Here is a 23785-nt window from a genome sequence, read left to right on the forward strand (position 1 = left end):
CTCCTTTTGGGATCCCTCACCTCAAGTCACATTAACAGCCTATTTTCTTCTGAGCTGGGGTGCAATATTGGAACACCTAGAGTTTTTCGATCTGTGGTCATCCCCGGACAGGAAGTGCCATATTAATTACCTCAAGCTCTTGGCAATTTTCTGGCATTGAAAGCCTTTCAACCTTCCATCTTTGGCAAAGTAGTTTGAGTGTGCACAGACAATTAGTTGGCGATTTTCTGTGTGAACAAACAGGGAGGTTCCAGGGCTCCGCTGCTAGTAGACCTAGCCATTACAATTTGGGAATGGGCTGTGCAGAACAATATCTTGCTGCAGGCAGCACATATTCTGGGTCGGAACAATATAGCAGCGTCTTCTCTCAGCCGCCAGTCTGTGGCGAACCATGAGTGAGAGATGAACAAAAGGGATCTTCTCCACCTTTTTTCACAGTGGGGCACTCCGACAGTGGACTTGTTTGCAACATCGGCCAACAAAAAGTTAAAAGTTCTGTTTCCAGGGAGGGGCTTGGTCCAGATTCCTTGGGTGAGTCTCTCAGGATTTCATAGGGGCAACATGTGGGCGTATGCCTTCCCTCTGCTTCCCTTGATTCATCAGGCACTCTTGAAACTCAGGTGGGGGGCAACAATTGCACAGTGCTCTTCATAGCTCTGTGGTGGCCAGCCAGGTTTTGGTTCTCTGCGCTTCAGCATCTGTCAATACACACTCATCAGGTTGCCTCAGCTTCCCAATCTTCTGCAATAGAACTCAACAGGTGTTGCATCCCTATCCACAATCCTTCAGTTTAGCAGCATGGTTACGGAATTCAACTCCATAGTGCAGTTCAGTCTTTCGGAAGACAATATTTGTATTATTCAGGCGGCACACAAACCTTCGACACAAGCTCAATACAAAAACAAGTGGCTTTGTTTCTGTCACTGGTGCCTTGCCAAGCAGCTTGATCCTCGTCAGCTTCTATTAACTGTATACTGTGATTCATCTCAGACCTGGTAGCCACCGGCATCCACATTTTGTCATATGTAATTTTATTCGTCTGCCATCAGTGCTTACCTTAGCACACATGCTTGCTCTTTTACGCGGACAAATCCAATCATATAAAACAGCATTTCGCTGGGTTTCTTCATCTTTTTCCTCCGGTCAAGTCACCTTACCTTAAATGGGATATCAATGTAGTCCTCACCGATCTCCGTCACAAACCTTTTGAGCCCCTGGCGACAACAGAACTCGAGTTCCTCACCTGAAAAGTGGCTTTCTTGATAGCGATTACATCAGCCAGAAGAATACGTGAGTTACAGGCTCTTTCTATCGAGCATCCCTTTTTGACCTTTCATAAGGAGAAGGTGGTGCTCTGCACACATCCATCTTTCCTTCCAAAGATTTGTTCTGATTTTCACATTAACCAGTCTTTTTCCTTGTCGCATTTCTTTCTGAACCTGGTGTCAGACGCAGGAAGTGTCCTCCACAATCTAGATGTTAGAAGAGCGCTCAAGTTTTATTTACAAAGAACAAGGCCTTCAGAAGCTCTTTCCAGCTTTTTGTTACCTTTGGGAAACCTAAAGGAACCCCAGCCTCCAAAGCTTCAATTCCACGTTGGATTGCTTCCTGCATTTTGGAAGCTTATTCAGTACAAGGCCTTCATGCTCCAAGGGGCACCCACGCACATTTGGTGCAGGGGAAAGGTGCGGCTGTAGCTTTCCAAAAATATGTTCCATGGGAAAACATTGCAAAAGCGGCCAAGTGGGCCTCACCCTCATCTTTTTGTGAGCACTATTGTCTTGATCTCAGTTCCCAGGCAGATGCCCAGCCTGTGCTTAAAACCTTTTTCAGTAAGGACATTTTCATGCACCCGTTTTAATAAATCGGTGCTTGTGAATCTCCCAAAAGTATGGAGGAAAGGGGACGGGATGAAGTCTCTGGTTCAGCTCCATCCCTCACACTCTAAAATGCCTTTGCCATTCTCAGATATGATGGAGAGGAATCCAGAGTTGGAGGTGTCGCTCTCATCTACAGGGCATCACTTAATATCAGACCGGCCAACAATGCCATGGAAAGACACTTCAAGCTCCTCACGGTTGAACTTGACACCTCCCCAGCCAGCTGATTCCGTGACCATCCACATCTCCCGGCCACCAGGCCACTCTGCCTCCTTTGAGGAATACTTCATCCACACAGCAGAAAATAACATCAAGCCCACCTCTAGGTCTATAATACTTGGAGACCTAAATCTAGGCTTTAACAACCCCTCAGACAGCTCTGCCAGAGCTGTGTGGAACGCCTTTGCTGGTCGAAGTTTCCCTCAGCGGGCCACTGCCCCAACTGATGACGAGGGTAGAACCCTGGATTGGATAGCCGACTTCAACAACCGGATCTCTATCGCCTCCATATTACCCTGCTCCTGGTTAGACCACTTCATTGTGACTTTCACCTTTCAACCTTCAGCAGCCGCCTTCCCATCCAGCCTTAGCGCCCACCTTATCTCGTAGCACCAGGAAAATCAACAAAACTTCCATCTCTCCCCTTCTCACACCACTCTCACTGGAAAACCTTGACTCCACAGACCCGAAAATCCTAGCTTATCTATGTGCTAACACCCTAACCAAAGCCATAAACTCGGTGGCCCCATTATTGCCCCGGAAAGCTAAACCTGCAACTCACTTCTACTCATGGTTCAACGCCGACCTGCAGGCCCAGCGCCTTAGAAAAAGACAAGTGGAAGCCTGCTGTAGAAAGGACCCATCAGACCAGTCGTAAGCTGTACTCAATCGGATTGCCAATGAATAAAACCAATCCATCATTACAGCTAAGGCAACAGCCTACAACGCTAGAATATCAAATGCCAGCTTACACTCACAGGAAATTTTCAAAATCCTCAGGAAATTAAACACTGTCAACCCCCCACACCCTCACGACCGTTTATCAAGAAGAGAATTGGTGCTCAAACATACAAAAGGCTATGTGCTCCAAAATCACAGCTGCAACAGAAGATACAAATGAAACAAGCCATAATCTCCACCCCAGCCCCCATCCCAACCTTGAAGCACCCACCTTCACCCCCTTCCAATTTAGAGAAATCTCAGAAGCAGAAATTACCAACATACTCAGAAAGCTCAAACCCTCCAGATGCAAAGGCAATATCTGCCCTAGATTCATAAATGCCTCCTTCTCTTCATGCCAAGTCCCCTCTAGCCTAAAAGAATCCTGGGTCCCCCCCCCTACTAAAAAAAACCTTGCTTGACACGGCAGGGCCAAACTACTGCCCCATCACTACTGTCCCATTCCTACTAAAGATCCTGGACAGAGCAGGCTACCAACCAATCCAAGCCTTCCTAGAATCTAATCACATCATTGGGTCGCGCCAATCATGATTCTGATTCGGCCAAAACCAATCTGACGCCTTTACAGATGACAGTAGGCTAGCCCTCCTACTGCTCTTGGATCTCTTAGCCGCTTTTGACCTGGTGAACCACAAGAACCTTTGCCACCATTTCACTGCAGCCGCCAACTTCTCCCAGGAGGCCACGATCTAGGTAGCCTCCTTCCTCTAAGATAGAACCATGAGTCTTCTCAGAATCTGTCAGCGCCGCCCCTTTCTCCATTCCGTGCGTAGTCTCTCAAGGATCCTGCATTTTCCCCTCGCTCCCCCCTCCCTCTACAATATCTTCACCAAACCCCTCTTTGATCACCTGGACCTACACCAACTATGCTGATGACGCCCAAATCATCATCCCTCTTTCAGGCTCCTTACCACCGACACCATCACCAAAATGTATGCAACCATCCAGGCCTGAATGGCCACTAACACCTATGCCTAAATGATGACAAGATGGAAATCCTATTGGTCGGACTGCCGGCCACGCTAAAAAATCTCAACGCTAAATTCTCTGCTTTCACCATAGAGGCCGTCTACATCCCTGTCTCATCGGTTAAAACTCTAGGGGTATACCTGGATACCTCCCTCTCCTTCAACAGACAAGTAAACACCATTGCCTCCTCAGCTGCATACACAACCAACCTCATCAGCTCAGCCAGACAATTCCTCCCTCCATCCAGCTGCCTCACCATGCCAGAGCAGTCCTATGAGCGAGACTAGACTACTGCAACGTCCTCTTTGCGAGAATGTCCAAACAGAACATTAACCGTTTACAGGTTATACAAAACAATGCCATACGTGCAGCTCTCAACATCCCCAAGAAAGAACATATTTCTGTAGCCATAAAAGAACACTGGCTACCAATCCCAGAAAGAATCATCTTTAAAACACACTCCATCATGCACAAATGTATTTCCAAAACCACCCAGGAATACGCTCCAAATCCTCTTGGCCAGTAAGATCTGTCCCCTGCAACCGCCTAATTTCCTCCCCCCCCCCCCCCCCCCCCCCAACCCCTGAACTTCAAAAAAGTCAAAGGTGGGGGCTCTAGCTTTCCTGCAGTATCAGCGTGCCTCTGGAACACCTTGCCGCCTGCCCTAAGGGCTGAAGAATCCTACTGGCCCTTTTGCAAGGCCCTTAAAACATGGCTCTTTGCCTAACTTCACCGCCACATGACAAACTACTTTACCAAACAGACTTTATATGAGGGGATGTTTGTAATTGGTTGTATCACTAGCGCCCTGATGCACACAGGGTTGGGCGCTTTACAAATGTAATAAATAGATAAGTAGGAGTATAACAAAGTTACACACACTAGTGGCTATCGTACTCCTAGTCCATAGTCCCCTTTCCTCCATACGCCCGCCTGCCTCTTTAAAAAGTTTCCCCTCTTTGCTAAATTGTCCTTCGACTTTGGCAATAGAAAAGGACTGAAGGGCGATAGAAAAGGACTGAAGGATGATACGCTGGTCGGGGCTCAAGAAAGCAGGCCTGCAGCCACACGCAATGGCCCCACGTAAAAATCAAAGGAAAATACAAAAATGTGATGCCTCAAAAAGTGCGTCTCGTCATGAAGGACGGAATGTCCCAAAAGTATGGAGGAAAGGTGACTATGGACTAGGAGTACGATAGTCACTATGGTGAGTAACTATTTCAGGCTATGTACATGTTGGTTATAGCATTCTTTAACGTGACGTTTGTGATGAGGCACTGTTTTTTCCTACAATCAGCCCATCTACTATATCAATATCCACCAGCTGAACTTCTCCGGATAAATAATGCTGAAAGGTCATAGCATGTCTTTCAGCGTTTCGATATGAGATTCTGTCAATTGTAGTTAAACAGTTTTGTCCTCTAAAATTCATTGCTGACTGCTGCTCTGCTGGGCATCAGAGGGGAAGCATTCATGTGAGAACATGCAATGTGCATGCACAAAAGCATGTTCTCTGCTGCTTGATCTTATTAGTTTTATTTTTATACAAGCAGAAATATCTTGTTTGATGCATGTCGTTTCCTTACGATGCAGAATGCATTTTATGACATATTGTGCATCGCATTGTAGCCACAAAGTAGGTTGTGGAACAAAAAATGAATTACATGGTGAAATGTATTCTTTGCTTACGAATTTACATGTGTTACAATAGAGTGCTACATTTTCACGCCAATATGTTAAGTAAGACATAAAAATGTGCACATTGTAGCCCTTCGAAATCGGTTAAGATACTGTTATAGTTTCTAATACATTGATATTGCAGCTGTGCACATAGCTCTGTTTTCTAATGAGCAGTTCTCTGTTTTCATAACAGGTGGTCACTAGCTGTCAAGAAAAAATCCAGCACTGGTAAGTAAACATTGTGTACGAAATACTGTTGGTATAATAACTTGAGCAATGTATATGCATACAATGTTTTTTTAATTCGGTTTAAGAGTATTTTTGGGAATATGGTTTTCATGGGTCTTAAAATAACAATTAACTGTGTAAAAAAACGTTCATGATTCAGACATTGGGTTGCTAAGATTTCTGCAGCACAGATTCCTCTTTATAATTATACATATGATGTATCCCTGCTGTTGGGGATGACCCCGCAACATTACAGCACTTTAGCAAAAAAGAAAAAAAAAGTAACCTGTTAATTTTCGTTTTCTGAATTATACACAGGGCATGTTGTCATTTCAGATTGTTAGACTTTCACAAGCAATGGATACAAACATCACGTCTCACATACATACATTTACCTGAGGGATGTTTAATTGAAACTAATGGAAGTTCTGCCTGTAAGACAATTGATGCATTTTTATTTACGTACATGATTACAGCAAGCTAGGGTTAGGTTTATGCTTTAAAAAATAGGTATTTTCTCCTCCTTTCTCTTGCCGTCTTTCTTTGCTCTTCAATCAGAACAGAAATTCGACTCAACAGAAATCACTGACTTGTAAGCATTTTAAGTATTTTGTCCATAGTGCAATAGACTTCATTCAATACCACAGAGCTGATTTTGCTCTGCCTAAAAAAAAAAATAAGCAGTCAGGATGGGGGCACGGCTTACACAGGGAAGAGGGATCGAAAGGGATGTAGCTCTCGTCTTTGCTACACACTCTTGTGCTGGTGGTGGTAACATATTTTCTTGGCCCTATAACTCCCAACTTGTCTCTCCTGGCTACAACCTTCAGCAGGTATCATGACTGACAGTAACTTATTCAGCGAATTTCCGCACAATGGGGCTCGTCACTCCTCAACTTCCTTTGTACATTTTGCCCAATTAATCTACGCAAAAATAACTACTTTTAACTGTTTATAATTGTTGCGTTTTTTCATTAATTTATATCCATGCTTTTTTATTGGCACAAATTATGGTCTGTCCAATCCTGAGAATTGTGTATTCCAGTTGTTGAAGTATTTGCATAACTACTTGCCCGCATATAAGACTTCTGTTTTAGCCTTGGCTTTAGTAATGGGGCAATAGTTGATACATGCGTATGTCAGTGCTTCAGTTCGTTATATATTTTATCAACACCTGCACTGTTGGTTAACTTGGTTTTATTGGTGCCTCGACTCTCATTTGATTATTTGTATCACTGTCTCCTCTGAACAACTCGTCAGTCATTCACATAATGCCATTGCGCTTCTTGGAGTGTTTAAGCCATAGCTCCAATCAAAATAATTTCTTTGGTTCACTTGGTATTTATCAGCGCCAATTTCCACATGGATTGTTTGAGCCACAACTCGTAACTCAATTATTCAAGGGTATCACAAAGCTGAGTATGATCAAAACTTACTCTAATGATCCATTTAGCACGTCTTTATTGTGGAATCTTACAAGGGAACAACAAATCAATTCCAATCGAGCTAAAAATGTTCATCCAAGTAACTTATTTGAACCAGGGTGGTTGTTTAGAAGAATGTGATCAGTTGCCAGGGTCACCCCAACGTAAGCCTCTTGGGGAAGTACACACGTTTTCAAAAGCACGTTTCTTTAGTTCTATTTAAACCTGTGTCCTGATGTCTCCAACAAATTGGTGTGAAAAAAGTGTGCAGAGGATCAAACAAAGTTTCCTTACCATTCATCATGTGGCTTCCTTTCTTCCGTTCCCATAAATCTTGGTGTTTCAACCAACTCTCAATCTCTGATATCTACAAATGTCATGCCATGCTCTTGTGTAGGTACTGTATGGTGGGGATCCTCCACACAGGTCTCCAGTTCTGAGTGGAGTCTGCTGGATGCTTCAGCATTAGTGCCACCTAGGTGGCAGCCTTTCCAACACCCAAATGCATAGAAGTGTGCTACACTTTCCCCCCTCCCTTTCCCCCTGCACTTTTCCCTTCCCCTCTACCCTTGCACTTGTGCGATCTGAATGACACCTGGCCTAGTAGGATCGTTGTCTGTCTCCCCTTCTTCCCCTCTCCCCTCGCCTCGAAACACTTGTGTATAGGCGCGTTACAAATGCCATATCATATCATATCATATATTCTGGACATTGTATTGTAGACATGGCAGAAGTGTGTGAATCCTTTTTGTTGGCCCCTTTGCTCCCTCCAAACATCCTGAAGCGCTAGATTTCCCACAATCTGACGGAGATTGTTTATGGGTGCCCACTGGCTATGTTGAGTTCTGCCACTCCTATCTAGTTGGGGTTGCCATGCTAGATTTAGATTCCCTCCCAGAATTCTCTCCTTTAGCAAATTCTTCGAGTTTCCCCACAGTGTCCCTCAGGAAACCATCCTGCCCCGTGTTCGGTGCATATATAGCTGTTAGTGTCAGTGGGTGTCCTTAGAGGGTCTACGAGTGTCACATTTGTGAAGATATATCTTCCCTCTTTGTCTGTTTTTGTGTCATGTACCTGTATCTGCAAGTTGCTGTGGAATGCCATGAGGACCCCAGCCGTTTTTTCCATCACATTTTCTCGGTATAACTTGTCTGAATCCTTTTAGGTATAGTTTCGCCTATCCTTCAGCCTGAAATGCGCGTTTCTTGTAGCATTATAATATCGTACCTATCTCTTCGGAGCTAATTTTCCACCTTTTTCCTTTTTACCGGGGTGTTCAGACCCTTCACATTATAAGTTAAAAGGTTCAGCACTCCCATCTCTGTACTCTCGTATTGTTGGTCTTTCCTGTTATCCTGTCTCTGTACCCATTCCTCTCTCTCTGCTCTCCCCCATGTCCGACTCTTTGCCCCCCCATGCCCTCAACTTGTAAACTTTTCAACTCCCCAAGAACTGTCCCAAGGAGGGTGAAAGGGGCCCCTAGGGATCCCTCGCGATATGGAAACAAGGCAATAACCATACACGAAAAGATGCGCCAGACACGAGGTTCAAATTCCCAATGCTAGGGTTTATTGCAAGCAAAAATAGTCCCAATTGGCCCACTGTGGTCTCACGCCCCGCGACGTGAGTTTCCTAGACCTCGAGGGACGCAAGAGAGCGAATTACATACATCAGTTACATATATACAAAATGCATATCATACAATCAGCAATATCATGTTTAACATCCCCCTTTATTAAGTTTCTTTGAACTCGGGATGACGATGGACATTTCCGACGGGTATGACAATTATGACACTTTCGATGTCTATTCTAGTAACAATATGCAATTTAGAAAGTGCGGAGACATCTTTTAGTTGTTGAACAGAACACGGTGGTTCTGTTCTTGGAAGCAAGCTGCACACGGGGGAAGAGCCACATTCCAAGCTTTGCTATCTATGAGGTACTATTCGTGTCCTGGGAGCCGACACGCTCTAAAGGGTTTTGCGAAGGGGGGCCGTAAGAAGAGCATAATTCAAGGCTTTAGCTGTTTTATTCTAACATATTCTACCACAGTAGGAGACTGGCTGGCAGCTGTGAAATGATTAAATGCCCTGCAGCTCTCCCTCAAGGCTACAGAGGGGGAGCGTGGGCATTCCTTTCTGGGCTACTCATGAGGAGTTTCAACGAACTCCTCAGTCCCGCGACCTTGCCCTTTCATATTCAGACAACAATGTTAACAGTTGAGCAGAGTAAGCAGAATCCGCAAGAATTGCAAGCTGCAAAGCAGTTTTAGACAGAAAGCAATGAGCAATGGTTAAAAAGCAAAATGGCGATTCTTGCTACATTTAAAATGGCCGCTTGTTGGTCAAGCATAGCAGTCTGTATTTCTATAATTCGGTGCATAAGACGGTTGGCCTACGGCCATCAAGTTACATCTGTCATTCAAATGAAGGGTATTCACTTTTCCAGATTGTCAAACCCTCCTTTTGGCCGTATGCCAAACGTTTTATTCATTCATTGTATCCTCCTCTGATGAGGATAAGTCTGGGGTATCTATGTCTGAACCTCTCATGCTATCATGAGCATCATCTTCAATGTCTATGGCCATGAATTGTTTTATTGTTTTTGTTTCATCAGTGTCTCTGTTATTTCGGCCATGCGTTTGTTTTCCTCTCGACACCATATGCATACATCCCTTAGTACATCCATCAGTTATTTCAGTGCAAACTATTGGTAAGCATTGTATGCAACAGCAACAGGTTATGAATATACCAAGTACTAACATTAGTATCGAAATTAACTTCCATCTCCAGGACCGCAACAGTCCCCACAACCAGGATCCTATCCCCCAATCCCCTTCTTCAGTAGAGAGTGTGGAATTTAGGACATGTAATTTCCGGATTGCTTTAAATATCGTAGGGGAGTAATCATCTATATACACACAGCATGCAGTTTTTACGAGTTTGCAAACTCCTCCACGATCAACTAATATTATATCAAGAGCCAACCTGTTTGGTAGTGCCATTAGTCTTATTCCTTTTTCTTCTAACGTCATATTCAATAAAATATCCGTTGTTGAATCTATTGTATTTTTTTAATATTCTAGACAGTTTTCTTATATTGTAGGAATTTTCTATTTGGGAAAAGAATGGTATAAATGATTTGGCCAGATCTATTGCTATCATTCCATCCTCGCTACTCCTTTGAGTTCTATCTTTTGTTCGTCTGGCTACTTCTGCTGTTTCCAAGAGGAACACTCCTGGAAACAGTAGACCTAAGTAGCATGTACCTCCCCAGTTCCTAGGTAACCATGGATATGCTTTTTTTCCACATATAAAGTAGAAAGGGTCCCCTACGTACACGGGTTCTATTTCGTGCTCCAAAACCCCTGTGTTCAGGCAGCTGCTAAACGTTCCTACTTTATAGGAACCTTTTTTCTGTAAACATAGGGGAGCAGTTTCGGGTCTGTGATCCAATGTATAGGCAGGGGGCACAGCATCTTTATTCCATTCATCCCTCATTCGAAATGTCATTACTGATGTTTCTTCTGCTGGCGGGGTTGGTCTATTCTGCCTATGTAATCTATCTAGTCTTGTATTTTGTGTATTCTTCCTCATGGGATCTGGTGAAATCACGCGAGCTTTGTGGAATATGGAACAACCCACAGGTCTCATGATCACTTCCTCAAATTCATTCATATTGGTCTCATCTAGCTGACTTGTATTACTTTTGTTCCATTTCCCCATTGCACTCAACGATACTTCGCATGAATAAACCAATGGTAACGGTTGTACATACCAGCCTATCCCTTTCCCACCGTGCTGTGGTAAATGGGCACAAACCCAGCAATCTTTTTTTCTTCAAAACCGCATGGGTCATGTTCATGATGAGCAACAATGTATTGTTGCCATATCCTTCTCTGTCTTTCTTCCATTGGGGGCAAAGTACCAGTGATTACATGAACCGGGCTTTCAGTAGCTGCTTTTGGCAAAAGTGTTTCTAATGGGTGCACGGACTCCAGGAACCATAGCGTAATAGCTGTTATTGTTGGTACTACCATACTTAAGAAACACAGGACCAATGTCCAAATCAGTACCTTATTCCTTTTTACCATGCTTTTTCCCTAAATTTACAGTCTCTAAATCTATCATCTTTTCAGCATGGGTGCAGGAGGAGGCTGAAACCGGTCTTGACTTGTTCTTCATCGTCCTTCTTCTTGCTGGCAAAGTTTGTCGCAAATGTCTCTCGTTCTTGATGTTAGAAAAGTTCAACGAAAATGTCACAGTTCAATTCTGCCAGCCCTTTCACAGCCTAGATCACTTATCCACTCCGAGCAAGGTTAGTTGTTCTTTCTCCCACTGCTCAGACGATTTCTGAACAGTTCTTTATTGATAGAGTACTATGTGCATCCAGCTTGTCCCGCTATGGCTTAGGACACATGTACTCCATCAGCCTTAGTACTTATGTGCGTCCAGCTTGTCCTGCTCTGGCTTCTGACACATGTACTTTTTTTATAAGCGCACCGAGGAGCCGTGAGTCTTGAATTGTCCGACTTGCACAACTCTCACACTTCTCTCCTCTACGCCCCTGGCTCCTACTCCGTCCGTGAGTGAAACCAAAGGCAAAAGAAAAGCACCAAAGATCTGTGGATTACTTTGCCTGTCGAGGCCGCAAATTATACCGTTTCACTCCTGGTATTGTATGATCCGTGAATAGTGCCGTTGCTCTTTCAGTATCAGGCTCAGTGTCAGCCTGCGGCACAATGATGGGTAGCGATGAGCGCCATGGCAATGATGTTGTTTCTTTCTTTGGCTTTGGTGCGTTTGCAGAAACTGGTGGGCGCCAAAGGGGTACACGCGTTGTTTTTGCTCGTGTTTGCAATGCAGGGTTTGTGTAGCTCAGCAGTGATGTAGTTTCTGCTGAGCAACGTTGGGGCACATTTCGCCATTTCCCCTTACTGGCAGCCTCCTCAGGCTCTGTTTCGAGTTTCACTTCTCGCTTAGGCTGATGCTGTGGCAATGGACTGGCAACAGTTTCTTTCGTTTCCGACACCGTTTCCTTTCGCTGGTCGTCGGAAGTTGTCAGCAGTCCAGGGAATCTTTTGGCATGTGTCGCATGGATCCATGCCTTCCGTCCGTCCACTCGAATGGCCGTTTGCGTCGCCAAAAGTACTTGGTAGGGGCCGCGCCACCTGGGTGCTAATGCCGTCTACCGCTCAAAGTTCTTTATCAAGACCCAGCTTCCAGGCTCCAGCGAGTGCCCCGGTCCGGTGTATCGCATTGGTAACGCCTCCTGCACCTGCTGATGAATCAAACGCAACTTCTGCATTAAAAGGCCACAGTACGTGCTTAACATAGGATGTTCGACCTCACATAATCTTTTGGGCTGCGGTGCGCACCATACATTTGCCGGTCTCCCCATTATAATTTCATAGGGGGAGAGCCCAGTTTTAGCCTGCACAGACGTGCGCATGCACAATAGCGCTAGGGGTAATGCATCCACCCAACTCAACTTGCTCCCAGCACAGATTTTAGCTGTCTTTGACTTTAAGATACCGTTGTGTCTCTCAACAAGCCCGGCAGAACTGGGATGCCTGGAACTGTGGAATCGTTTCTCAATCTGCAGACCTGCACAGATCTGCAGTACTACTGCACCCACAAAGTGTGGGCCGTTGTCTGACCACAGGACACGGGGCAACCCGAACCGGAGAAATACTCTTTCAACATTACTTTTGCCGTTGACATGGCAGTGCAGTCTTTTAAAGGATATGCCTCCACCCACTTGCTAAATGCACAAATCACCACTAACAAATATTTGTAGTTCTGGCACCTTTCCATTTCTATGAAATCAAAATGGATCACCTCAAATGGCATGGAGGGTGGGCCAAAACTACCTACTGGAGTCACGGTTCCCTTCCCTACATTGTGTTGCAGGCACGTAATACAATTCTGCACTAGCCTTTCTGCATTCTTTTTTATGTGCTCATTTCTCCATACTGTGGATAAATGCTGTACCATCTTCTTCGCGCAAATGTGGGTAGGGCTATGCGCCATTGTAACCATTGCGGTTACGTAACAATTTGGTAACATCCAGTTCTTGGTCTCTTTGTCCACCCAACATCCTTCCAAATCTAACTCAGCAGAGCCCTCAGCCCACCCCTGAATCTCTTCGGTCGTGGCCTCAGCCTGCATTTCTTTGACTGTGGCAACTCCATTCTCTATCATACAAGGTACTTCCTCAGTCAGTATTGTCATCATTTTATTTCCCAAATCTGTGGCTGTTTGTTTTGCAATCCTGCCTGCAAATGCGTTTCCCTCTCCCACTTTACATGTTACTTTTTTATGCGCCTCGCATTTCACTATAGCTAGGCGCTTTGGAAACGTGCGTGCAGACAACAATCGCACAATCAAAGGCCCATGCTGAATCCTGGCCCCATGTGATGTCAAGAAACCCCTCTCAGCCCAGAGTCGGCCAAAGTTATGAACCACGCCAAAGGCGTACTGGCTGTCAGTATAAATATTCACGTTCAAATTCTCAGAGTTCACAGGCTCGGGTCAGTGCTATTATTTCTGCGGCTTGTGTCGTATTGCAGGGGATTCTTCTGCTTTCTACAACACTCTCTAGGGTAGTAATTGCATATGCAGCCGTTGATGTGCCATCAGGTCATTTAAAACAAGAGCCGTCACAAAACAACTCCCCATCTGGCTCTTTCTGTGGGATGTCACTCAAGTCAACTCTTCCCTTTTGTTTCTTCTTCAGTGACCATTAAACAATCATGGGGTGGTGATTCGTTGTCACCAATTTCTGCTATGGGCAGTGGCATTAATTCTGCAGGATTCAATGCGCTACACCTCATAATTTGGATGTGGGGTGCAAACAAGATGAGCTCATATCTTGTTAGTCTAGCAGAAGTGAGGTGTTGCTTCTGTGTTCTATTTAATAGAACGTCTATAGCATGTGGCACCATCAGAATTAAAGTGTGCCCCAATACCATTCCTTCCGTTTGTTTCACTGAAGCAGCAGCCGCTGCGACGGATAGCAAACATCGTGGTAGTGCGCGCGCTACAGGGTCCAGCGCGGAAGAATAATAGCCGCACAGCCTATTTCTTCCACCTTGTTCCTGTGTCAAACCCGCCAATGCACATCCTTCACTCTCGTTCACAAATAGTCTAAAGATCTTTTTTTAGTTAGGAGTGCCTAAAACGGGCGCAGCACACAATGCAGCTTTCAGTTGCTCAAACGCTTTCTGACATTCCTCATCCCACTGTAAAGGCATCACTGCATCCTTTTTAGTTAACTTATCATCGGCTTCACAATCGACGCAAAATTACTGATCCACTGCCGACAATAAGAGGCCATGCCTATTACAGATCTAACTCCTTTTTGAGTTTTTGGAATAGGCATAGTAGAAATAATTTCTATGCGTTCTGGTGTTAATCTTCTCCCTTCTTTCGAAAGTAGGTAACCCAAATAAGACACCTCCTTTTGATTATACTGGAATTTCTTCAAACTTGCCTTGTGACCATGGGTCGCCAGGTGTGTCAATAGTAATATAGTACTTTCTTTGCAGATCTCTTTTGTGTCAGCAGCTAGTAATAAGTCATCTATGTACTGCTAGAGTACGCAACCTTCGGGTAATGCTAACATTTCTAGCTGCTCTTTCAGCGCTCTGCCCTAAATGCTCGGGCTTTCTGTGTATCCTTGTGGAATGCGTGTGAATGTGAATGATCGACCTCCTAGAGTGAACGCGAACAGATATCTACTGCTTTTATCCACTGGAATGCTAAAGAACGTGTTCTTCAAATCAACTACACCTAAAGTATTCTGCAGTGGCTGGTATCATTGTCAGTATTGTTGTGACATCTGGGACCAAAGGGAATTGTGGGTCTACCACTTTGTTCAATGCGCGCAGATCAATTATGAAACAATATGGTACTTCATTGCCTCCTTTCTTGTAAACTGGAAGAATCGGGCTGTTGCACGTGCTACCTGCAATTTCTTCAACTACCCCCAATCTCACTAGGTCAGTAACAATACTCTTTAATCCCTTCTCACCTTCAACAGAAATTTTATACTGGGGAATTCGTGGTAATGTAACACATTCTTTCAAAGTTATTTTTGCTGTCTCTATTTTCAAGCATCCTACATCGTTATCATGCATTGCCCACAGACAGGTTGGTACTCTACTTAGCTCTTCTGGTAACGCTTTTGACATAAATTCCGTCATCGGTGCATCGTAAGGCCACATCGTGAGGAACACCCCATTTGCTGTACAATGTATAACTGCCCCCAATTTTCTCAACACATTTAATCCTAGCAAGTTCTCCCCACAATTTTCTGTCAGAAGAAATGGACACTGTTCCGTAAATGGTCCTATTGTAATCGGGACAGCTTCGGACATGGGGTTAATTACTGGTGTACCTGCGAACCCTACAGAAACATTCTTTTGCCCCGACAGTGGGATCTCCGGAATCAAGTGGTGGTCTATCGAACACTTCTGCGCCCCTGTATCTGCAAGGAAACAGTGCTCTTTATTCCCGACTCTCATTTCTACGTAGGGTCCTCTCTGATTCACGGGAATAGACACTGGTTCCGACCCCTGCGTCGGCGGTCCTATTGCGAAAATAACACATTGTCCGATGTGTAGTCACCGCTGCTGCTATAATACGTGTTTGGCTGTGTATCAAAAATATTCCCATTTCCCCCTTGGTGTCCTGTTGGCCCTGCCCGCCCTGATTTTGGTTCGGAACACTTTGGTTCAATGCCTGGTTCTGTTGCGCTTGGTTTTGACCATGGGATTGGTTTTGAGTACCTCCATTGGTATATCCCTGCTGCTGCTGCTGCATGCTATTTCTGCTCGGGCCTTTTGACCCCTGATGTCCTCTATGAGGCCTTCTCTGGCCAAACCCACCTCTATTCTGTAGGTGCAGGCATTGCGCTCGCCAGTGTCCTTCCTCCTTACAGTACGCACATTGATTTACTCCCAATGACACACCTTGCATATTATTCAAATTTCTCCTGCCTTGTGCATTTCCTCTACCTCTATTGTATCCAATGACCTGCTGCAGTAACACCCCTACTATCGTTCGCATCGCTTCTTTTCTCATCTCCAATGGGTACCCATTACATATCTCACATACTTCCTTCACTGACGTTCTTTTGTTCGACATCCATCGCATTGTTTCCCCCACCCATGCCTGCAATCTCTGTTTATCACCTATTTGTCCCAGTACTGGCAAATGCTTTGCACCACCTGAAAAAACTCTCGGCCACGAATTTTGCATATACAACCTTGACGCCTCCTTCCTACCTTTCTTAATACACTCACTACTATATTCAGGTGTAGCAAAAATGTCAGCATATCTATCTTCCATTTCATTTTTCAGTTCAATGAGTTTGTACACATGTTTTCTTACATCCTCATCTCTCTGCTCACTGCGTGCTAACTTATTCAAATCTAACAATCGTTGTGGCGGTAAATTCCCAAGTATCTTTTTCCATTCTCCCACCAAAATTTCCCCCATGCATTCCAACACTACCTGTCTCTCGTTGCTTCTTCGGTACCCATACAATGAGGCCAATGCTGCCGTCCCATCGTTTCCTTCTATGTACCTTTCTGCCTCTTGCTGTAATTCATTCAAATCTTTCTTTCTTTGCTGATCGTGCTTCGAGTTACCCGTCCAAATCTTGGTCCTTCAGCCCCGCCTCTCGCCTCCCCTGTCTCAATTTCGACTTCGGGAGGGGCGGATGGTGCTGAATCTGTCTCTGGAGCGGGAGGTGCGGATGGGACAAGTGACACAGGTGGTATCTGTGAAGGGCCTTCCTGGGTGCTGGGAAATTGTGTGTCTGCGGTCTGCGCTTGTGGGAGGGCTCGAGCTGTGGGCGGGGCTTGGGTTAATGCTTGCGTGAGGGAAAGTGCTTGGGCTTTGGGAGGGGGTATGAGAACTACTGGTTGGGCCTGCGCAGTCACTACTGGCGTGTTTGGTTTTGGGCCTCGACTCGTATTAGTTAGCAAATGTTCCATTAATTCGTCTGCTATGTGTAGTTCCCGCTGCGGGTATACTCCTTCTATGTTCATTTGCTCACGTCTCCTCTCCCGTCTTAGACTTGCCGTCCACTCCTCCTCCTCCTTTTCTTCTGCTACCTCAACCTTCGATTTGTGCCTACGCGCATGCTTCTCTCTACTCCTAAATCGGAGCATTGCTTCCCTCCTCCAATCTTTGACAGTCTCAAAAGCTGCGGGTCGCCCTTTTTTCCTAATCCGCACCCTTTCTCGGTTATCTATCCTCGCAATCTCAAAACTACCATTAATCGGCCACTGATGGTCCTGTTGCTTTCTAGTTTGCCTATGCCAAATTTCACAAAATATTATCGCACCCACACCGTATTTTGCATGCATGTCATAAGCCGGCATTCCCCCAGGCGGTGCACTTTGGCCATATTCCAAGGACTGTCTACCGCAGCGGAAAAGTGGACAGTACTCCAGGCATGTTTTTAACCTTCCCCTTTGGTTAGCTAACCTTTACCTGGAAGTTTGAATTTGCAAAATCAACACTCTACCAAAAATCAGGTTTTTGTTTGAATCGGGGAATGACTCGCCTGATAAAACAAGTCGCCTGTCCTGACGCAACCTCTCCCAACGTCGTGTCTGCGCTTCTCTGGCTTCTGCCTAGTTTCGGGACCCTCGCCTCCTTTGCCCTCTGGCTCGGTACGTCGATCAGGGATCAGATGTGTGCAGATCTGCAAAGGAATCTCTCCTCACTTCTACAGGGCGCCCCTTACGACTCTTGATCCTGGCTCGATCGTCCCGTCCTCGCTGTTCTTCCGCCTTTACTCCGTTACAACGTATACGATGGGGCAAGTGGGGGAGGGTCCCTATTCGAGCGCCATCTTGAAAGGGTCCCCTAGGGGTCCCTCGCGATATGGAAACAAGGCAATAACCATACACGAAAAGATGCGCCAGACACGAGGTTCAAATTCCCAATGCTAGGGTTTATTGCAAGCAAAAATAGTCCCAATTGGCCAACTGTGGTCTCACGCCCCGCGACGTGAGTTTCCTAGACCTCGAGGGACTCGAGAGCGAATTATATACATCAGTTACATATATACAAAATGCATATCATACAATCAGCAATGTCATGTTTAACACCCCCCTTTATTAAGTTTCTTTGAACTCGGGATGACAATGGACATTTCCGACGGGTATGACAATTATGACACTTTAGATGTCTATTCTAGTAACAATATGCAGTTTAGAAAGTGTGGAGGCATCTTTTAGTTGTTGAACAGAACACGGTGGTTCTGTTCTTGGAAGCAAGCTGCACACGGGGAAGAGCCACATTCCAAGCTTTGCTATCTATGAGGTACTATTCGTGTCCTGGGAGCCAACACGCTCTAAAGGGTTTTGCGAAGGGGGGCCGTAAGAAGAGCATAATTCAAGCCTTTAGCTGTTTTATTGTAACATATTCTACCACAGTAGGAGACTGGCTGGCAGCTGTGAAATGATTAAATGCCCTGCAGCTCTCCCTCAAGGCTACAGAGAGGGAGCGTGGGCATTCCTTTCTGGGCTACTCATGAGGAGTTTCAATGAACTCCTCAGTCCCGCGACCTTGCCTTTTCATATTCATACAACAATGTTAACAGTTGAGCAGAGTAAGCAGAATCCGCAAGAATTGCAAGCTGCAAAGCAGTTTTAGACCGAAAGCAATGAGCAATGGTTAACAAGCAAAATGGCGATTCTTGCTCTGTTTAAAATGGCCGCTTGTTGGTCATGCATAGCAGTCTGTATTTCTATAATTCGGTGCATAAGACGGTTGGCCTAAGGCCATCAAGTTGCGTCTGTCATTCAAATGAAGGGTATTCACTTTTCCAGATTGACAAGGGCGCAGGTACCTATGGTGGCATGGGCGAGATGCCTTTCGCTCCTGGCTCTCTGCATACTCTGGGGGTGGCGAATGGGCTGCGCGGGAAATCCTAAACCCCAAATTCACCCCTGTGTTCTCACCCCGATTCCGATGGCTATCCCGGCCGGGCCAGCTGTCTGGTCATTGGGACTGTTGTCTCTTCTGCCCCTTCTGGGCGTGACTTCTCATCCCCTATCGGGAGATCGGTTCCCCTGCATGGTGGGGGTGCCTGCCGCCCTTTCGTTGCCCTTTTTAATTGTGAACATTGTGTTTCTTTTTGTAGTATATAGTCTTCCATTCCCACAGTCTTCTTGAGGGTGTAAGATATGCATCCCTTCCCCGCATACCTTCCTTCGAAGCTCTGTGCACCTCGGGTCACCTCACCTTTGGCTCCGATGCACTGCTCCGGAGCACTTTCGATTCACATGCATGCTGAAGTGGGTGAGGTATCTCAAACCGGTGCCCTGCACCGTGTCGTGTATTCTGTGTTTTCTAGCCAGAGTCCGTTGACAGCTGTGAGCATCCGCCTCGCCCCGCTCCACTGATTCACTACGCCCAACCCTCGTGTGCCAATTATTCCGGGCCAGCACCCCCGTCGGAACTTCTCAGGCGGTATATTCAAGTAACTGCCAGGTTCCACAGCTTTATTTTCAATCTTTATAATTGCAGCCCGACGGGAGCGACACTCGGGCACGCCTCGTCGCCATGGCTGCCATCTTGGAACTGGCCCTCACATTCTAATTAACTAAACTCTAAAGTGAAACTAAACTCTAAAGTGACAAGGATAATGTCTTTAGCCTTGAGTGGTTTATCAATGTTCAAAAAGGAAAATGCATAATTTCAACACAAGTTCCAACAGGATAGCATTCCTTGTTCCACAGGGTGGTTCTCTTCCTCTGGATTTCTCTTCCCTTGGTGCTTTATTCAACAACATTAGTTCCTTGGGTTTTTCTTGATAAATGATACAACTGATATACAAAATAACTTGGCTCTCCGTCTTTGTCTTGTTAGGATACCTGGTGTACTCTCCTACCAGGTTTTCACTCCTTTTTATGATCAGCACAGCCTTTTAATAATCCCGATACGTCTTTCTCAGGAGCTCTTTAAGTCATGCACTTCATATACAATGTTCAAATTGTCTGATGTACTTCCCTACCAGGCCTTTCATTTATACACACACACACACACTTGCTGTTAAACGGGAAATCATATTGTGCCTCCTTTTGATCTATATTGGCCTAAGCCTAGTCGCTCTGCGAAGAAAACCGCCTTGCAAAGTTCCAATTTTAGATAGACTTCACCGCTATTTTAGAATCCTCCGCCATTTTGATTTCTGTTCGTATGTTATTCTCTGTTCTATAACGGTGGATTGTGTTTCTAACTTGCAACCAAGGCTTCCCGACCTTTGAGTTCTGTTAATGGTTAGACTGTCCGAGGGCCGACTGTTTAGACTAGGTAATGAGACCTTGAACCAAGCTTGACTTGTCCTAGGATTGTCTGCACTAACAAGCTTCATCCACGAATACACATCGAGGACAATACTATGGAAATGTCTAGCGTGGACTGGCAGAACTACATTGTGAAGGGATATGTACTAAGGCTCACTGCTAAATCTAGGAATACACTTTGCCATTGTAACTTGTTTGAAACAAAAACCTATGTAATCCATGTGCATATTATTGTATGAGCTATATGTGAACTCGGCACAAACTCTAGACCGCAGATTATTAACCTGTAGAAGGGGCTGGACAATATAGTAGGAGATGTATAAAACTGTGAATGCTTAGAAGCCCAGCACTCTCCCTCCTCACTCTGACGGGCTGCTGCGCATTGCAGGGTGTCGAGAGCCAGATGGCCATCTGTATCAGATCTGTGTTTCTTTGTAACTGCGCAGTATTAAAGATCTGTGAATCTTTATAGCTCGTGTTTGGTGTATTTCCTTTTGTGGTACTCCGCCTCGATATTTCCTTGCTTTTACAGATGGCGCCCGAATAGGGACCCTCAAGATTGATGCCATCTCGTTGAAGTGTTGACGCGGATATCGGACCGGGATCAGACAGTGAGAAAGGGGGGCCCCTTCTTGGACGAGACGCGATACCTCAACAGTACTGCACGACCCGATCCCTGGACGGGGAGCCCGCGGTCCGAGACGGCATCTTGACAAGGGTCCATATATTCAGACAGGCAGTTTTGCCAAAATCGCCAACCACGAGGGTCCTTAGTTGTCCTTTGTAATCCTATCGGACCTCCTTTAGTTCTTTGATCAGGTGAGTCGTGACCCAATTCTTAAGTATCCTGATAATTTGATTTTGGCGTATTGTACTCGCAAGCACATTTATTGATCAGGTAAAACCAGGAATCTGATATGCCTGAGAAATTATCTGCCTGTTTCAGGCCATTATTCCGCAGAGACAGACCATCTTTGGAATTTGGCCGTCCGGCGCCACAGGAGGGGTCGCCGGCGTGTACAATGTACTGTAAGCACGGCAAAGGTAGTATAGTGTTTACTGATATTTGGCACAGACAAACTAGACATGCTTCCGAATTTCAGTGGCCAATCGATGGTAGCTTTGAAATTCCTCGTATAGAATATTTAGAGTCTATATTGTTAAAGAAAAAAGCTAGACCTGCAGCATTCGATGTATTATAAAATTGGAAGAAAGAAGCTATGCAGCAACTTAAAAGTAGAGAGAAACATGCGCGCCGATGTATGTCCAACGCTGAGAAAGCGTTATTGTATGATCAAAGTAAACAGTCAGAGTCAGTTAGAAATATGGATAGGGCTTTTCAACTTGGCATTCAGAAAATATATCCGGCTAAAGATTTTCATGTGTCTGATGAATTAATTGACAAGCTTCTAAATGAACGTCACCTCTGTATGTTCCAATTTCTGTTGCTTTACCTCGTCCTGCTGTTGTTCCTCCTCCCGTGGTAGTTCCTGCTCCTTCTATCGTTCCTCCTATTGCTCCTCTTCCTCCGGTTATTGCTCCTCCTCCTATTATTGCTCCTCCTCCTATACCTCCGCCTTTGCCTGCTGTTACGGGTCTGGTAGATTTGCCTTCTGCACCAGTGATAGGACCTTTGTTACTGATTGTACAAGAATATTCTACTCTTTCTCTTCCAAGTGGTTCTGTTCCGCTTGTAGTTGATAAGGGAGCGGAATCAAAGATTGTAACGCGCAATACTGTGTCTAAACAGAGAAAGCGTGATTTGACTGCATGGGCTAGACAGTGCATGGAGAAGGGTGAACAATCTGATGTTTTTGCCACACTCTCTAATCTAGAAAGTTTTCCTGAGAAAAATGTTTTTATCGAAGGACTGGGAATTCATTTATCTGTAATGTGGAACAGACTGAATGATATAGATCTCCCACAAGGGTTGAGGGATCTGAATGTTTTAGCATATTCAAGAGATACTGCGGAAAAAGTATATGAGCATGTCGAGAGGGTTTTCTTAGTATAGAAGGGAGTTGGTGTCATGATTCCTGCCCCTCATGTCCCCAGCCCTCCAAGATGTCAGGCTGGTGTCATGATCTCTGCTTCCAAAAGGTCAGGGTTTTCCCAACTCTCTTGGAAGCAGATCCATAACCCAGGTTCCGAGTGCCAACCAGTCCCAATTGGGACCTTTTGGACCCAGTCCTGGTGCCAGTGGCACCAGGCTCATAAATATGCCCAGTCCCAGCGCTGGAAGCGCCGGGCTCATAATGCTTGGGTGGACTTACCTGCAGCAGACCATGCTGCTTACTTGCCTGCCAGTTGAGTCTCTGATCCTCTTCTGTTTGGAACTACTTTTCCTGTTGGGTGGGGCAGGAGCCACTCCCTAGATTCAGAACACTGGAACTCTTCTGGAAAGCAGGAACTCTTTTCTTACCTAGGCGTGGCTGTGGAAGGAGACACCTAAGCACTACAGGAGGCTATTTAAACCACACCCGATGGATGAATCTTGCTTTGCGTTATTCTGCATCCTCAGCAGCAGAACGCTCATCGTGTCTTCTGCATCTGATCCTGGGCCTAAGGAAAAAGGCTTACCATTCTGAATCCAGTCTTCAGCAACACCTATAAAGACAAGAAAGAACAGGTTAGCATTACGGTCTTCAGTGACAGCTCTTCACTTACCTGGTCCATCGGCTGTCACCAACGCCTCGCGCAGCATTCCGGCATCTGAAAGACAAAGGCTTACCTACTCTTCGTGCGCTCCGGAGGTCTTCACACTGCATTCCGGCATCTGAAAAACAAAAGCTTACCAACTCTTAGCACGCTCCGGAGGCCTTCGGCGCTGCATCCCGCATCTGAAAGACAAAACAAGGTGCGTTTAAAGACATTGGGGAACTTTAATACTCACGTGCCATTACCCCTTTCCACATCTAACCCAGTGGGTATTCCGGCACCCTGCAGCCGTCCCGAACTTGTACCTGCAAAATAAAAAGACAGAGCGCATCGTGAAGCAGGCAACAAGCGCTTACTTACGTGCTTCCAGGCGCTTCTATTCATCACACGGGCTCCATCTTCAACTCACTTCAGCCCGCCATCCGCCATCGCCGGAACCCTGCAAAACAAGAGACATCATTACTAAAGACTTTAAAGACATTAGAATTACTCGAAACTTACCGTTCGTGCAGTAAACGACTGACAGCAGTCCTCTGAAGTCAAGAGGCCTGCTCCCCTTATCCAGTGAAGAAACTGGTTACAGCACCCTGCCTCGAGGCAGATGGAAAGCACGGCGTTCACTTACCAAAGGTGAGAGCGTTAACCTTTGGGGTT

At 45.5% G+C, this 23785-nt stretch overlaps 1 protein-coding gene across 1 annotated transcript in view; it reads left to right on the forward strand.

Annotated features, from left to right (window-relative positions):
* Positions 1–23785, forward strand: part of URI1 (URI1 prefoldin like chaperone) — a 995615-nt gene that overhangs the window by 211656 nt on the left and 760174 nt on the right. Inside the window, exon 2 of the mRNA XM_069607080.1 lies at positions 5683–5717. Coding sequence (XP_069463181.1) covers positions 5683–5717 — 35 coding nt within the window. The remainder of the gene's footprint in view (positions 1–5682; positions 5718–23785) is intronic.

Source organism: Ambystoma mexicanum, chromosome 1p (genome assembly GCF_040938575.1).
Source record: "Ambystoma mexicanum isolate Mex_15411 chromosome 1p, UKY_AmexF1_1, whole genome shotgun sequence".
Classification (NCBI taxonomy): domain Eukaryota; kingdom Metazoa; phylum Chordata; class Amphibia; order Caudata; family Ambystomatidae; genus Ambystoma; species Ambystoma mexicanum.